This window comes from Cyprinus carpio, chromosome A15, assembly GCF_018340385.1.
Source record: "Cyprinus carpio isolate SPL01 chromosome A15, ASM1834038v1, whole genome shotgun sequence".
Taxonomy (NCBI): domain Eukaryota; kingdom Metazoa; phylum Chordata; class Actinopteri; order Cypriniformes; family Cyprinidae; genus Cyprinus; species Cyprinus carpio.
The window spans coordinates 21,039,905-21,056,402 of record NC_056586.1 but is presented as its reverse complement, the minus strand read 5'-3'; the positions used below and the strand labels follow the sequence as shown (position 1 = coordinate 21,056,402).

Genomic DNA, 16,498 nt, shown 5'->3' with positions numbered 1-16,498 from the left:
AAAATAATTTCTTTGTGTTCGAAAATGCTCGTTTTTATGAAAATGCACTTGTAATGAAAACAGTATTTATACATTTAATCTATTCTCAGATATTATCTATATTTCTATAGAAATATTTTCATTTACATTTTTTATTTATTTTTTTTAATAATTGCGATTTAGTGCTGTGCCAGTTCAACGTTGCCATTTTATCGTGGTTTTTGTGGATTTGACTTTGGTATTTTTTTTATTCCATTGGTAATTTTCAGGTGGGAAATTTCCTAGCTGTGAGTTGTCTAAAGCACACCTTAACTCCCCATAAATAAGTACTGGATTAGCATGAGGGACAGGTCACGAAAACTAAAAGAAAGAGAGTGAGTAATGCTTTTGACACTGTCAAATGAGCTTCGTAGGTACAACAACCTGTGAGTACTTAGAACTGTGCTGAACGGAGAGGAGAGTTTGCTTTGACCCTGGCAAGCCTATATTTGTTAGTCTAATTAGCAAATTAACATTTTATAGTAACAGCAGCTGAAAGCAGCCTGGAACACTTTGTTCAAATTGTGCTAACATGTCTTCATCTGTGGCTTACATGTCTTAAATGTGTCAAAAACTGTTAATAAGTGAAAATGAAGCATTGGTAGTGATACCAGTATGTCTGTCTTAATGATAGGCTGTCTTGGCAAACTCATCCATAAGGGACTGCGGTAGTTGTGGAAAAAAAGAAAGAAAACAGGCTCTCTATAAAGACAGAGAGAGAGAGATTGCGGTGGCTTAACTCGTCTCGTGATTTGGAATTTCCACACTCAATTCAGGTCGTCACGGCAAGAGAGATTCTCTCAATTAAGCTGTTAATCAGAAGATGTGGGACTGGTTGTCAGAGCAAGCACAATCCAAGCTTGTAAAAATGTGACAGAAAATCTCCCATCAACAGTAACCTACAGCCATCTAAAACCCCCTCCGACCCCCTCCCTAAATTCCAATTTGGTGCACCCGGCTGCCTCGGAGAAATAATAAGCTGAACCAATTTGAAAATATTTATCAGTGCAGTCCAACGCCTGAGAGTTGACAGTCCTCCTGAAGCTTGTGTTGCTGAACAATTGGATAATATATTTGTGTTTATTTGAATTCAAATTGAATTTGGTCTATTCTCCAGTTTTTGCACTTGTTTTGCCTCCACCTAATTTGTGCTCTATCATTAATATGTGCAGTCCTGCAAAAGAGGCCCGACATGAGCCTGCAGCAAAGCCATCAATGAAAAACCACTTTTATACCTCATAAAATCATAAATCAACACAAAGTATAACAGGGTTTTTTTTTTTTTTTTCATTTAGCTTTGTCCTTCAGTGTGTGATTTCTGCGTGCGTCTTCCGTTGTTCAGACTGCAGAATGGTTTGCTAATGTTGGTATGGCGATGCTGGCGAAAAGTTGCCCACACACTATAAAGGTGAAAAAAATACACATTTGAAATAAAAACTACAGCTTTACTAAGAGATGACAAAGGTCTTGGTCATGACATTAGCTTCTTTATCTAGTTGTCTGTTGTCCTTTATAGTGGGCCTTTTTTGCAACTCTTCGCCTATTTGGATTATTGGGGTTTATGCTTCTAGACTATTTAAGTGTGGTGAGTTTTTGGTCTTTTCTTCATTATGTTGAAATCATTGGAAAATTAGCCTGAGAAAGTTTTATATATATATATATATATATATATATATATATATATATATATATATATATATATATATATATATATATATATATATATATATATAGGATGGGACGTGATTTGGTACTTCAGGAATTGATTGGCTTCTGAAAACTTGGTGTTACTAGAATGACCCAGAACAAATTAAAGTTTGTTAAAACAATGATTAAATAGCTATTTTGACATTGGTTAACATTATCCAGAAAGGAACATCTTTACAGAGATGGAACAAGTTTCAAGTCACATTAGTGAGTAAAGATTGCAAAGCTGAACATTTTTGCCCCCTTTTCTCTATTGTAAACTCTTCGTAATATGAGCAGGTATATGCATTTAAAAAAAAGCTAGGGTCGTAGGGTCAGCTGATTTCATGTAGAATTTAAGCAGATGAGGAAAGGGTCAACAAAAAAGATATGAAGATTATTTTGTGCAGCACAAAAACAATTTCCACCAGAAAACAGGAGAGAATAAACTGGTGACTAAGAAACTGCCTTGCTCCATTTTTATGGAAATTAATCTGGTCTGATTGCTCACATCATCTGAGTCACAAACTCTCGTTCATGTCTCAAACATATCTAGGCCAGACTCACTGACAACTCCCAGTTGAATCAGTAAATCCTTTCATAATGTCAGTATTATATGTAACATTCAGGTTCTATATAAGCACAGACATGCACAGTGTCCTAAACAGACGTGACAATATTATAGCTGATATGGCTGGCTATAGGACAAAACCACTTAATGCGCATTAAGTTAGCATTCAAAAGCTTCTTTTTCTGAAGGTTTCTTATTATAAACTCAAAACTCCAAAGCAGTACAATGAGGCTGTATTAGAGGCTGAATTTCCTTGTTAGTCATTAGCTGCTTAAATCAAATTATTTTAAACTGAACGTATTGACATACATACAGCTGACATATTGTTGAGAGGTGACATGTGTTGCTTTATTCCCCATTATGCCAGCTCCTAAAGTGTAAATACTTGATCTGCCAGCTCTTTTCTTTATTTCACACTTTCACATCTGGCTTAGTGGCACAAGTGAACTGTTATATGTCGCGACAAAGATTCTAAACATAGATAGCCATCTTTTGATCTACAGTTCGTCACTGCCAACACCTTGAGTGAACCAAAAACCTCAACGCTGCAGTCTGCAGATATGTGACTAAAGTTAATAGACATGGTTTCGGTAAATATTTAAATTTGGCCTGAACTGAAAGTGAAAGACTTGTGGGACAGTAAAAACATAGTTTATGTAAGACTCACAAACAAAAGTTTCACAGGTGTGATTGCTTGAAACAGAAAAAAGCAGGAGGTTGAAATTCTGATTTGGTCATATTTCCTTTATGGTCTATGAGCAAGACATTCAATAAAAGCACAGACCAAAATAACACTGTACAGTACAACAGAAAATATTAGTTGTAAGAGGGAATTCGGACAGTTTGAATTAGATTTAAAGGCAAAATTTACCAGAAAACAGAAAATTTTATCATCTTTACTCAACCCTTATGTCATTCTAAACTGGTTTTACTTTCTCTCTCTCTCTCTCTCTCTCTCTCTCTCTCTCTCTCTCTCTCTCTCGTTCCCTCTCTCTCTTTCTCTCTCTCTGAGGAAACAGAGCTCGGTTTGTTTTCCATGTTATTTCAATAAGGGCTGGAAAAAGTCCTATGATGATAAATATATAAAAACATCATAAAAGTCGTACTTCTGATAGTTTTCTAAAGTCATATACAGTAATAGTCCTATATTCCCTATTCATAGCAATTGCATGGAAAAGAGTGACCAGCACATTATTCAAAGTATTTTTCTTTTTGCATTTCACAGAAGAACAAAAGTTAGAATGGCTTGAGGGTGAGTAAATGGTAGCATAATGTTTTATTTTGGGACCAACTATTACTTTATGTATTCCTTTTTTGAGTTTTGACGGGTGACTTGTTATAAAAGAAGAGCAATGATGACAGACAGGACCTACAGTACAATAGTAGGGACATCAAACATTCATCAAAGGGTCTCAGAATAAAGCAGCACATAAAAACATACTCAGACGCAAACTTAACCGCAGCAACCAACCACATGGAGCTCATATAATAAAGATATGGTTATGATTACATAAAGTTTGTGTTACATGATATTTGCTGATGGAGGTATAGGTAAAAAAAAAAAAAGTGTGACAGATACACAAACACCCAAAAACCCCCAAAGGCATCCAAGTATGAGGTGGCTCAGAAACTGGGGTGCTGGTAGAGGGGAAATTTGCTGAAAAATTTAGCACTTCAAAAAAAACCTCACGTCTGGCAAGTAGTGGTTTGACATTCTCTGTACGTGTGACCATTTAGGTCACCTGATCAACTGCACAGAACTCAAAACTCAACTGACAATGTTCCCAAGCATGACAAAAAACGTGAAAGAATGTTCTTGAGTGCAGTCAAGACAAACATACTGCACAACCTTCCTTTAGTATCTGAAAGCTAACATGACTGTGCAAACAGTTTAGGTAAACTTTAGCAAAAAAGTCTGGAGAACCAAGTCTGCATACCAGGTTTTCCTCCAAACCGTGCTCTGAGAACACTGGTAGCCTTGCTTTACAGGCACGCACTGTTGCATTTACAAAAATAAACTAGCATATTCTGTGAATCTGAATCTGTTACTGTTTCAGAAGAGCTTTTGAGACAGAAAACTCCTTTAAGCATTATAGTTGCCATGCAATGCAGACTTTTTAAGAACTCCTGAGAACAGTAACTGCAATGGTAAAACTAACAGTAATATTATTATAATAGGAATAATAATATAAATGAGCAGTTGTATATAACCTGAAAATAGTCCCTGACAAAGTTTGTTTTGTACCAAAAACCTGTTTTCACATTGGAGGAGGAAACATCTACAGCACTTGAGTTATTTTCAATATTTCCACTGACCATATGGCTTTCACTACAACTGCAAATAAACATCACTAGTGAAACATCCAACAGCCAATGAAACACTGCATCTACTATTAAGGCTTCTGCACGGGCATAAACTATTGATAGTAAAACAAAGTTTAATTACAGACTCACCACTTCCTTGGCCCCTGCCGCACTGAATAGGACAGGAAGCTGAGCTGACTGAAGCTGAGTTCTGAGAGCAGCAGAATCATTCTCTGAGATCAAAAAACTGCGCTATGCACGTCATGTGCAACAAAACTACACCAGTGGTTCTCAACCGACAATATTTAGAAGCACACCATAGGCTAAAATATGCCTTCTGGTATAATGATATAAAGCCGTTTGTTTTTAACCTTTTTATTGATATAAAATAGAAATGTCAAAAGCTTAAAGTAATTATCCAAGATTAATTTTGTGATTACATAAGTTTTAAGAACTATATAGAAGAACGTTAATCGGGATACAAATGCTTTCTCAGAGATTTGCGCATGCGCTGGAAGACAAGCGACGGGTTACGTGAATTCGTAGATATTTCTGCATTGCACAGTCAGATGAAGGTGAAGACTGTATGTACAAAATGCATTTTTAAATGCATTGCTTTTGTAAACACATTTTGGTATGTTTTGTACAAGACGCCACAAAACCAGAGCCCTTCCAAAATAATGCAAATATGAGCAATCTTTAAAGCTTAAAGCTTTTATGTTGAAAATAATGATATTTATAAAAACAAAAAAGGAAGTTTCAAACATGGTTAAATCTTTAAGTGTCAACCAATTTAATTATCTGATTTGAAATAACACGCCAATGAGCAGTCAGATTTGCTACCACGCTAAAGCTGCAGGTGACGCTCACATGTGCACAAGTTTCACTTCATCTGCGCTATGTTTATCAGCGGAATGAAACAATAAAAGCTTTAAATGTGCCACTGTGTCAAAAATAAATTATTTTTAGATTGATGCACTGATATGTGAAAGCGAGTCATGTGAGTTTCATGCACCAAATATTTGGGAACCAAAACTGAGAACAGACCAGGGTATCACGAGTCCTTCCCCTGTCCCACTTTGACCAAAACTTATTCCTCCTGTCAAAAAGATGCATGCATAATATTAAATGATGATAAGCACAGTATAAATGCTATTATTAAAACTGTCACCGTCCCATATACGGGACGCCTAAATTTACTTCACTATATTACAATTAAATCCTAATCTAATCATGACATATATCATGATATATCGTTGGAAAGGTCTAAGACTCCTAAATAGATATTTTACCAATGTTTTTTGTTAAAAAATATGTAGGAAAAGTAATAGTTTAATTTATGACAAGAGTGCACCCTCAAAAATCTACATCATAACAGGAGTTCTGACCTTTGTCAAAAAAAAAGTCTTTTCGTTGCCTTTTTCTCTGTCACACTTTAGAAATCATCAGAAATTATATATTGACTGAAAACTTAAAATCTCAAAATTCATCCTTTGAAACCCATTTTTAAAATCAGACATTGCGTTACCATGAAAATGGTACATCAATATCATGTCACAAAATGTTTTTGTTCATGAATTATAAAAATTTAAGTTTAGATTGTGCACTTTACAAGTCTATGTTTAAAAATGTGAGTGACCGTTAAGGGGTTAATAAATGCCATGCCTGTATAAGGTGTTGCTGAATAATGCAAACATATGCATTGTGGAAAACATATAGAGTGTGAAATGCGTTTCCCATGCATACAGTCAGTCTCGCAATCTTCATGAAAGATAGCAGGCGTTAAAAGTGTGATAAAAAGACAACAGTTTCATTGCCTTGACCTCTTTTAGCAACTCAGTTCAAGAAATTCTTAAGACTTCACAGTGAAGTTGAGCAGTTTAACCCATCCCAACAACACACACACACTGAAGTTTGGGAGTTGCACAACCATGTCCAGTGGAAACATATAAGGGAATTAAAAAAAAAAAAAAAAACTCTTTAAAAGAGGATGCAACTGTTCCTGTTTTGTATAGACATGGGAGAAGTTCCCCATATTGCTGTTTTTCGTAGACAGATGCTTTATCTTAATATATTGATATTGATATTGATATTGATATATTATATTAATTATATATATATATATATATATATATATATATATATCCTGGCATGTGATGCATTCTGTAGCAGTGCTTTGAGCACTTACAGGTTTCTGCAAAGTAGCAACAAATGAATTTGCAGTAGTTTGTAAACAAGCTGCCAGACATTTATTTTTCATTTATTTTGCTTGTAGCTTGTTGCCATTTGCTCTGTATTGCATATCACAGAAATGTACATATGAAAAAGAACTATTTTCATTCAAGAGATAAAGCTTTTCGTATTCCTGTGTTAACTTAAAAGGTTTATTAAAAAGAAATGAAAAGATCCTTACTTTGGAGACATACACTCCTGCCATGCTTTTAGAAGCAGTATAGAAAAAAGTCCCACTCACCAAATTTTAGTCCACTGCTGGATGTGTCGTTCACATGCGCTGATGACTGTCTCTATTCTCATATGAGCTCCTATGTCAACCTTCCTGGCGGAATGGGAACTTCCTGGCTGTCTTAACTCCTGTGCGCGTTTGACAGGGCTGCGATGTGAATGTCTCATTGGCTGACGTTCCACATGAAATCTGACACCTGCACGAGTTTCACCTACACCTTGCTGACTGTAAAAGAATGGATTTGTACAGAGTGTATTGTTGACATTTATGGAGGGGCCTTTTCTGTATCATATATCAGTTCAAATTCTTGTTCTCTCTTATGCAGTCAGCATTTTCACATGAATGATTTATACAGGATAGTTGTAAATGCTGAGGGGAAAGATTCCATGAATCTCAAATGAAAATGAATTGATGTTTCAAGAGTGCTGTACTTTTTGTATGAATTACATGTTTGACAAGAACTGGGATTGGCTGGACCCCTCAGGTGCTGAATGTAATGATGAATACTTCTATATCTTTCATCTGCTCAACATTATTTCAGGGGAACCATTCTCTTTCCCGTTCTTACATTGTTTTACATTTTCTTAATTTCCAGCAAGGCCAGATCTGGTTGATTTATTTGTGTTGTATTAGTTTGAACAATAACAAAATGAATTGTTATTGTTCTTATCATACTTCTTCACTGACTTTTGATAATTGATTGTGTAGCTATGTTTAAAAATATTGTTTAGCTTTTTACAAAATATAAAAGTTGTCACTGGTTTGTTTAAGCAAACAGTATACAAACTGAAATTTTATCTAATTTTTCTGTACATGGTGTTGCTAATAGCATTTGTTCGACTTTTTACAGCAGGTTGAAGTTTTTAATCAGGGTATATTTTATCAAATGTTTTTCAGTAACTAGCGTAAGTTATATTAATTAAGTAGCGGGTCGTATTGTAAAGCACTAAAGCGTAATATTTTGACAATATTGCAGCAAACAAAAAAAACATTATTTAAATTATTCTCTGAATGTCTAGCATCAGAATGAAGCCCGTCTCATTCGGAAATGATTGACTCCTTTGACTCGGTTCATTTCAATCGGTTCTTTTGAGCCAATGATTCACTCACTCAACTGAATTGGTATCAAAGAAGGTGTGGATTTTGATTCATCCCAATGACTCGAATCTTTTGAATCTTTCTGTAGGCTACATTACGTAGGTGGCTGCAAGCCTCTGCATGCTATGAGTGAGTCATTCACTCATTCTAAAGTCACGGACAAAACAAGTCTAATTATCTTTTATTAAAACAATACACGTATCTGCAAAGAGACAGGGTGTTTAAGCTTCATAATTATTTCCCTTAATTGTCAACAAAACAAATCTATTACTTAAAATGTCTGATTCGCTCGCGAACAAAACAATAAATTCTTCAGAACTTGTACAGAGTGCGTCAGTCAGCATCGGTCAATAGTATTGAGAGGGGGTTTATGATTTTCTTGTTTTCCTCCAGCTCGGTTTCACGCTCCACCCCAGTGGGTGGCAGAACTGCACCTACCGCTTATGTCTAAAACATAAGTTACCTGATTTTAATTAAACTCCCGTTTATGTAAGCTTTGTATAAAAGCAAAACTCGAAATTATGCGGTCAAACTCATAATACTAAGTTATTCAGGAAAGTTTTGATCACATTGATTATTCATTGATAATTCAGAGGCCTTAATGTATCAAATGTGATACAGTACAGGCTTTACATGGTTAAAGCCTACTGTATCATATTTCATACATTATCAATGTGCTGAAAAACTTGAAGACGATCTTCTACATGCTTTCTTCCCTCTGATCGATAGATCATATTTTTTTATCAAGTAAAAGGCTTTATTTATTTAAAGTAAAAGTGCACATAGGTTTTAAATTGTCATTAATATTTAACATTTGAACTGCAGCAACTCACTTACAAATATATAAAACACATGCAAACTTTCCATTAAATGGTTAAAAAAAAAAATCTGACTATTATTTTATATATCAGGCTTTACAGTGTTTAATAAGTGTCACAAATGCAAGTAATTTAAACCTGTGAACACTTTGTAATATCGGGTGTTTGAGTGATATAATGACTTTTGGCTATCAGCAAACAGGGTTGAATTAGTCACATGTAATCCACCTAAACTAAGGAACAATCCTCATGTCCTTCAAATGTATAGTCAAGCCTTAGCTTGCCCAGCCAACTCCCATTATAACATATGCACAGACACAATGTCAAAGCAAATGATTCTCCTGAAGAAGTTTTCAGTGGATGCGAGGCTGCTATATTAAAAGAGTTCACCCAAAAATGAACATTTTCAATCATTTACTTACTCTCAGGCCTTCCAAACCTTGATGGATTCCTAAGTGCAGTATAACACGAAAGGAGAGGTTTAGCAGAGTGTCTGAGTTGCATTCTTTCATACAATGAAAGTGGATGGTGACCAGAGGCTGTCAATCAGTCTATATGACTTATGTATTACATTTCAAGTCATCCAAAGTCATGCAATTGCTTTGTGTAAGGACCCGGACCATTATTCACTAAAAATCTCGCATTAAAAGTGTTTGGTCACCATTCATTTTCAATGTATGTAAAAGAGCAGCTTGGACATGTGCTGTAAACCTCTCCTTTCGTGTTGTTCCTTGGAAGAAATAAGTTCATACAGGTTCTGAAAGATGTGAGGATGAGTAAATGGTGACAGAACTATTCCTGAAAAGTTTTTGTTGTTGTTGTTGTTGTTGTTTTTATGAAAATCTCTTTGAACGCTTTGAGAATATGTGACCCTTGCAGGTTTGTATATTTGTCTACCTGGCTCCTTGACGCCATGATGATCTTGTTTTGAGTATCGGTCATGCATCTGACTCACTCATGTCTCTCTTTCTTCTAGTTGGCTGACGAAGGATTGCTGAAGACCTGTAGGCAAAGGTGTTACTCCTCAGCTACTCTACAGTGCCAAAATAACACTTACCCGGAGGGCTCCGCCTGTACCCTTTCTAACGGATTTTTCAGCTAAAGTCAGCAAAGGAACAACTGGTTCTGCTGGCATTCATGCAGCTGTTAAGAAGCTAAAGAACCAGTTATGGTAGGCCCACACTTGTTTTGAAAGGTGGCTTTACAAAATGCATTGTTATTCATCACTCTTGGAAACATGACATAAGCGTCTCTGAGTCACAGGTGATCTGATAAACAGTTAGTTTGAAAAGTTGCTTGGCACTGTTTATGACTTCTAAAGAAAGGAAGATAAAAAGTTTCTAACTCTAACTATAACGATAAAAAGTCTCTAACTATGGGAACTATATGAAATCTTTTCCGTATTCTCAAAAGAGTTAATCAATCACCCTGGAATTTATTATAAAATTACACGATATACCGTATACTGTTTAATAATAATACTTATTATTATTATTATTATTATTATTATTATTATTATTATTATTATTGTTATTATTATTATTATTATTATTATTATTCTGTTACCAGTTCAGGTGATATAATTAAGTTTTAGTGCTGTATAATTAATAATTATGCACTTGTTCAAAAGTTTAGGGTCAGTAATTTTTTAAAATTTATTAAAAAAAAAATATTTATTTTTTTATGTGTAAGTCTCACAAAGTGTATTTATTTGATAAAAAATAAGGGGAAAAACAGTAGTATTGGCATTTAAAATAATTATTTAAATTATTAAATAATATAATTATTTTTTTTTGACTACTTCAGACTTTAGTGTCACATGATCCTTCAGAAATCTTTCTAATATGCTGATTTGCTGCTCAAGAAACATTTCTTATTGTCAATGTTGTAAACTGCTGCTTAATATTTTTGTGGAAACCATGATAATTTTTTTCTTTTTTTTTTTTTTAACAAATAGGCAGTTCAAAAGAATATGATTTTTTGTAACATTATAAAAGTCTTGTCGTGATGTCATTTTGAATCAATTCAATGCATCCTGGCTCAATAAAATTATTATTATTATTATTATTATTACAAATTATTTTTTTTTTTTTTTGTGATTGATATTTATTTTATTTTTTTTTGTGTTTTTTTTTTTTTTTTTATTTATTTTTTGATTTTCATGATTTCAAACTAAATAATAATCTTTGTTATGTTATTACATTTAATTCTCGGCGTACTATTTTTTTTTTTATTTTAGCATACACTATTCTTTTTATTTTAAAATAAGCTTACCCTGAAATACAGTTTTCTTGTATTAGTTTTTCTCTCCCTTGCCTCCTCATATTTTATTGAAAAAGGAAGTAGCTTTTAGTTTATGTTATAGCCATGAGAAATAATTTGCTCTATGGTATTTTCATACTACATTTGAGTGGCCACAGATATATTTGGTGCAGGATGAGTCATGACACTTCATGGACTGTTCTCATCGAAGAGAAACATGTAATGTTGTCAACATTTGGCAGTTCACTAGCATGACCTCAAAACGGACCTGCACCAAACAGCAGATGACTCATGATAACCATGAACCTTCTGTGCAAACATGCATGTCTTCGAAGAGCCCGCCTTGTAGCTTTGATGGACTGATATGGTGTACAGCAGCTGTTTTGAGAAAGATCAGGATCTAGAAACTGTCTCAACAGTGAAAACCCTTCACAGTTTATTACCCAAAAACCACATAACCATTCAAGAGGGCAGAGGGGTGTTGTCTGGATGTGTTCCTGTCGTCACCACAAACAGAAACGATTGTGTGCCCTATTGTGTGCTTGTGTGCAGTGGAGGTGTGGGGAGGGGACAGCGAGTCAAGAATGGGGGCAACTTGTTTTGAATTGCAAAGGTTGCATCATAACTAGCAGGTTCCAGCACAAATTGGCTTTAGTACATGTTGTTCAAGTACACAAAGGTTTGCAGGGCCACAAAACGAGTTGAAAAACAGGTCACATATTTCCATGATGCCTTGACTAAGCCTTAGGTGATCCGCACAGGTAGATGCACTGACATTCAGATATTAAAGCGCTTCATCAAACAATTAGTTCACGGTTAGAGATAAAACTATGAACAACAGCCCAAGGCATTTCAATGGAGGTCTGAAAAAAGGAGGCACATTTAACACAAAAAAAAAAAAAGGATTAAATATATTCCAATTGCAAATTATTAAATGTGTTGTTGTTGTTGTTGTTTGTTTTTTTTTTTTTTTTTTTTTTTATATACACCCGCTAATGTTGTTTTTTTACTAAAATGAGTGTTTATGCAGTTATTATTTGTATATGAAAATCAGCAGGCAGGTTTTTGTGTCAGGTTTGGTATAGGGTTACAATATGAGTGAAATATGGCACGTCCTCCAACCTGATCTAACCAGGTGAACGGCCAGAGGACGCTTGTACTAGTCATAGTTAGAGGGCATGTTTGCAATTCTAATCATCTCCAGCCTGAACCTGCATGTTTCAGCTCGCCCCACTATGTAAATGTTCAGGTTGGAGATACAAAGTCTTTGTTCTTTACAGCTTGTGAAGATGGATGAGACTAATACTATTTTGAATATCGCAAATATCGGTTATAATTCATAAACTGCATTTTTAATATAAGATTTGCTATTTTCTAAAACATGTGATTCATGTTCTAATTTGAGATTGAGCGGCAGTTAGAAACGTCTCGTTGGCATTTTTTATTTCATTTTAACGTTACCTATAATTCCTGACAAAGCAGCGTTTATGAGCGAGGAGCTGCTTTGTTGAAGCCGTTCCCGGGAAAACTGAAATATTTCAGCGCTCCTAAAGCGCCACCTCGTGGCAGAGAATGAATTTGCATTTCCAACAAGCCTTTCTTGTTGTTGTGGTCTAATCCATGCAAATATCAACTCATCTTTTTACGCAGTAAACACATAGAGTTGTAAATGACAAAGAAGTTAATGTGCCTTCTAAAAATCTAAACAATTAAGACATAAATAATAAACTGACATTTATATGCTTGACTTATCCCTTTTCATAAAAATGGTCTAAAGGCTAAAATGCTGTTGTATAAGATTTTTGTTTTTGTGAAAACCTGTATCTGAACTGTAAATCATGTAATTTTATGACTCAATACTGTATGTTACCATAGACATTGTCCAACTCCACTTATACGGTGTTCATTTTACTTGTGCAGCTCTTAAAATGGGTCATATATTGCCTTAAATTAAAAAAATATATAAATTCTGCAGATACCCTGTAAATAGTGAAATAAAATTCCTTCCTTCATATTTGTTGATATTTTCAATATTTGTGTATTAAAAATATTTTTGATTGCCATTTAAACTCCTATCTGATTTTCTATATACTGTACTGTGTATGTATGTGTGTGTGTGTGTGTGTGTGTGTGTGTGTGTGTGTGTGTGTGTGTGTGTGTGTGTGTGTGTGTGTGTGTGTGTGTGTGTGTGTGTGTGTGTGTATATATATATATGTATAAAGGTCTTTTTTTATTTTCGGACTACCAAAATCTCAAGAGTTCCTGTCTGAAGGAACTTTTTTGTTTTGGCTATGTTTTGGTGCAAGGCATCAACGCTTTCTTTTCCCCTTTAAGAGTCTTTGAAATCATTTTCAGGTCACAACCAACGGGTCTATTATGGCTATTTATCATATAGTGATGGCCGGTCCTGGCTTTTGGACAAATGATGGTGTAGATACTATGTTTGTATTAGTTCTAAACTAGTTCAGTCTTATTTTGGCCTACTATACAGCAGCTCATTCCCCTCTTCATTGAGTGAAAAGGCTTTTTTCCTGTCCGCATTCATATTCATGCAACTGAGGCAAGTTTGATGCATTAATTGCACCATATTGAGCTATTTATGCATGGCATATTGCCAAATGAAACCATGTCAAAGGAAGCCACTATGGGATGTGTTATAATATTATATTGATGGTGCAGAGTAAATGCAGCTAAGCTGTGAGTTTAGGCTATTTATATTCAGATCTGAGCCCTGGTGGCTTTGTACAGTGCATTCTTAATGCACCACTGTTATTGACCGACAAGTATTTCGATTAGCAATTTCATCTTGGCAACTATTTGCTATGCACAGAGCAGCCAATAAGGCGTAAATGGAGTGTGATAGGTCTATATAATCACTAGATGGCAGTATTGCACCATGTATTAAGAGCTTGTTAAGAGATTAATATCTAAAAATTTATATTTGTTGATTTTTATTTACAAGTTTTAAAGACATTTAATAGCCTAACTGTATGTTTACTGTACCTTGCTGTATTTGATGTCTTTTAAGTTGCCTTATTGCACATTCTTTGTGAATTAATCAATGTTTGATCCTCTTTTTCTCTTTATTCAGATCCACACTGGACATGCAACTGCATTTACACAGTCAGACCAATAAGAATGCAACTTGCAATCTTAACCACTTATTTCAGAACTTTTGGTTATTAGCTCTGATAAGCAATAGCATCAACAAAACACATTTATTTATTAATAATAATGTGCTTTCCTCACTCACCCACCGATCCTTCCAGTGACATTAAGCTGTGGTAAACCCAGAGCTGTTGATAAGTCATTGCATGCAATTTTTTGTGCATGAGTTTAGAAAGGTCAGAGAAAGATGCTTTCTCTGTAGAACAATAGTGCTGCGTGTGAAGATGCACATGCATCTAAATCTACAGAGGACTTTTACAGGAAGTGGTAAGTACAAGGAAATAGTACATTTCTGCACAGCCTTCTGCAAATGCCTTCTTTTTAACTATGAGATATTACATATAATTAAATACCAATTAAAGAAAGCTAAAAATAAACTTTTTTTCTATCAAATATTTCTGGTAGTTTTGTGTGCGTTGTGTTAAATACTTTTTCGGTAATATTAATACGATGGTCCGTTTTATTTTATTTTCATTTAATTCTTTTCTGCAAAGCTTTGCTGTGCTGCCTGTCAGAGATCCTTCAAGTACAGAGGTAAAATTTAGGTGAACCAGCTTTTTAAAATCATAATAGACTATACCATTCAAAAGATTGGGGTCAGAATTTTTTTCAAAGTAATTTCCTTCAGCAAGGATCCATTAAATTTATATATATAAAAAAAGTTCGTTTAAATGTAATTATAATGTTCCAAAAAAAGCTTCAAAATAAATAAATAAATAAAATAAAATAAAATAAAATAAATAAATAAAAATTTCTGTTCATTGAAGAATCCTAAAAAAATATCATGATTACCATAAAAATATCAAGCAGCACAGCTATTTTCAGCATTGATAATAAGAAATGTTTCTTGTAGCAAATCAGCATATTAGAAGATTTCTAAAGGTTCATGGGACACTGAAGACTGGAGTAATGATGCAGAAAATTCAGCTTTACATCACAGGAATAAATTACATTTGAAAATATATCACATTAGACTTTTTTAATGTCATTAATATTTCACAATATTACTGGTTTACTGTATTTTCAATCAAATAAATGCAGCCTTGGTGAGCATAAAATACTTCTTTCAAAAACGTAAAAAAAAAATTATAATAATAATAATAGAAAATAAGAGAATAATAGGTTACTACAGCTTGTCTCCAAAATTTTTGTTAATTATATTATCTTTTTTCCCATTCTGTTGTTATATATTATGATTTGAAACAATTAAATGAAAAAATAAAATAGTGCTACAGGAGAAAATAAATATGATTTATTTTTTCATCAAATCTCTTTGAAGGAAGGTGTAGTAACTCAGATGGGTGCATGGAAAAGAGCAAAAGGCCACCTGCTTGTTGCATGGCCTCTCATTACCTCACCTTTGACTGCAACACCTTTGCAGAAAAAGAAGCAGAGTGAGTTAATGTTGCTTGCTGCAACACAAGCAAGTGAATGTATAAGAGGATACTTTATCGGTAAATCTGTACATTCTGAATTGGATGCTGCTGTCCTCTTGAGCTTGGCATAATGCTTTATTCGCCACATGCTTTGCCATGCTTGATCCTTAAAAGGGGGGGGTGAGATGTACAGTAATGTTCATCCCATTGTTACTCTGGACTCATGGGACTGCATTGTCAATGAACAGAAAGTCCTTCAGTCTGTCTTCACTGTGAGGTGTGTTTTGCTATTCTCTCTCTTTTATCATAAATCTCTGTTGTTTCACCTCTGGGAATATCTGTTCACACGGCATCTAACTGGGCAGGAAGTTTCATGGTTACAATATTGACATAGTCACTTGTGTGCTCTGATAATAGCATTTGTAAGGTTGGAGGCCTTTCTGCTGCTCAAAGCCCATGTGGATTGTCTTTTTATGGCATTATGGCAGTGTGTAATAACCTGTTGCATATGGCTAGACTAACTTTTTAGTGTTGTTTTAGGGGAAAAAACTGGATTGCAAATTCAACTTTCTGCACTTTAAATGGTATAAACAAAATTTAGAAAAGGAAACTTTATGCTTGTTTTATCAGCCCAATTATAATGTTGTACTGCTGACTTGTTTGCAGGTTTTGGTAGAAACAGAAAACCTGATTCAGTCAACAGTTGTTAGAAAATATACATGGAAATGGTGTA

General features: G+C 34.5%; 1 protein-coding gene across 1 annotated transcript in view; it reads right to left on the bottom strand.

The window, feature by feature from the left end:
* si:dkey-262k9.2 overlaps positions 1-15,923 on the bottom strand; it is a 29,450-nt gene extending 13,527 nt beyond the window's left edge. The window contains exons 1-3 of the mRNA XM_042771712.1: positions 15,856-15,923; positions 15,748-15,762; positions 4,730-4,790 (exon numbers count right to left, since the gene is read on the bottom strand). Coding sequence (XP_042627646.1) covers positions 4,730-4,790; positions 15,748-15,762; positions 15,856-15,923 — 144 coding nt within the window. The remainder of the gene's footprint in view (positions 1-4,729; positions 4,791-15,747; positions 15,763-15,855) is intronic.
* Positions 15,924-16,498: the final 575 nt, after the last annotated feature.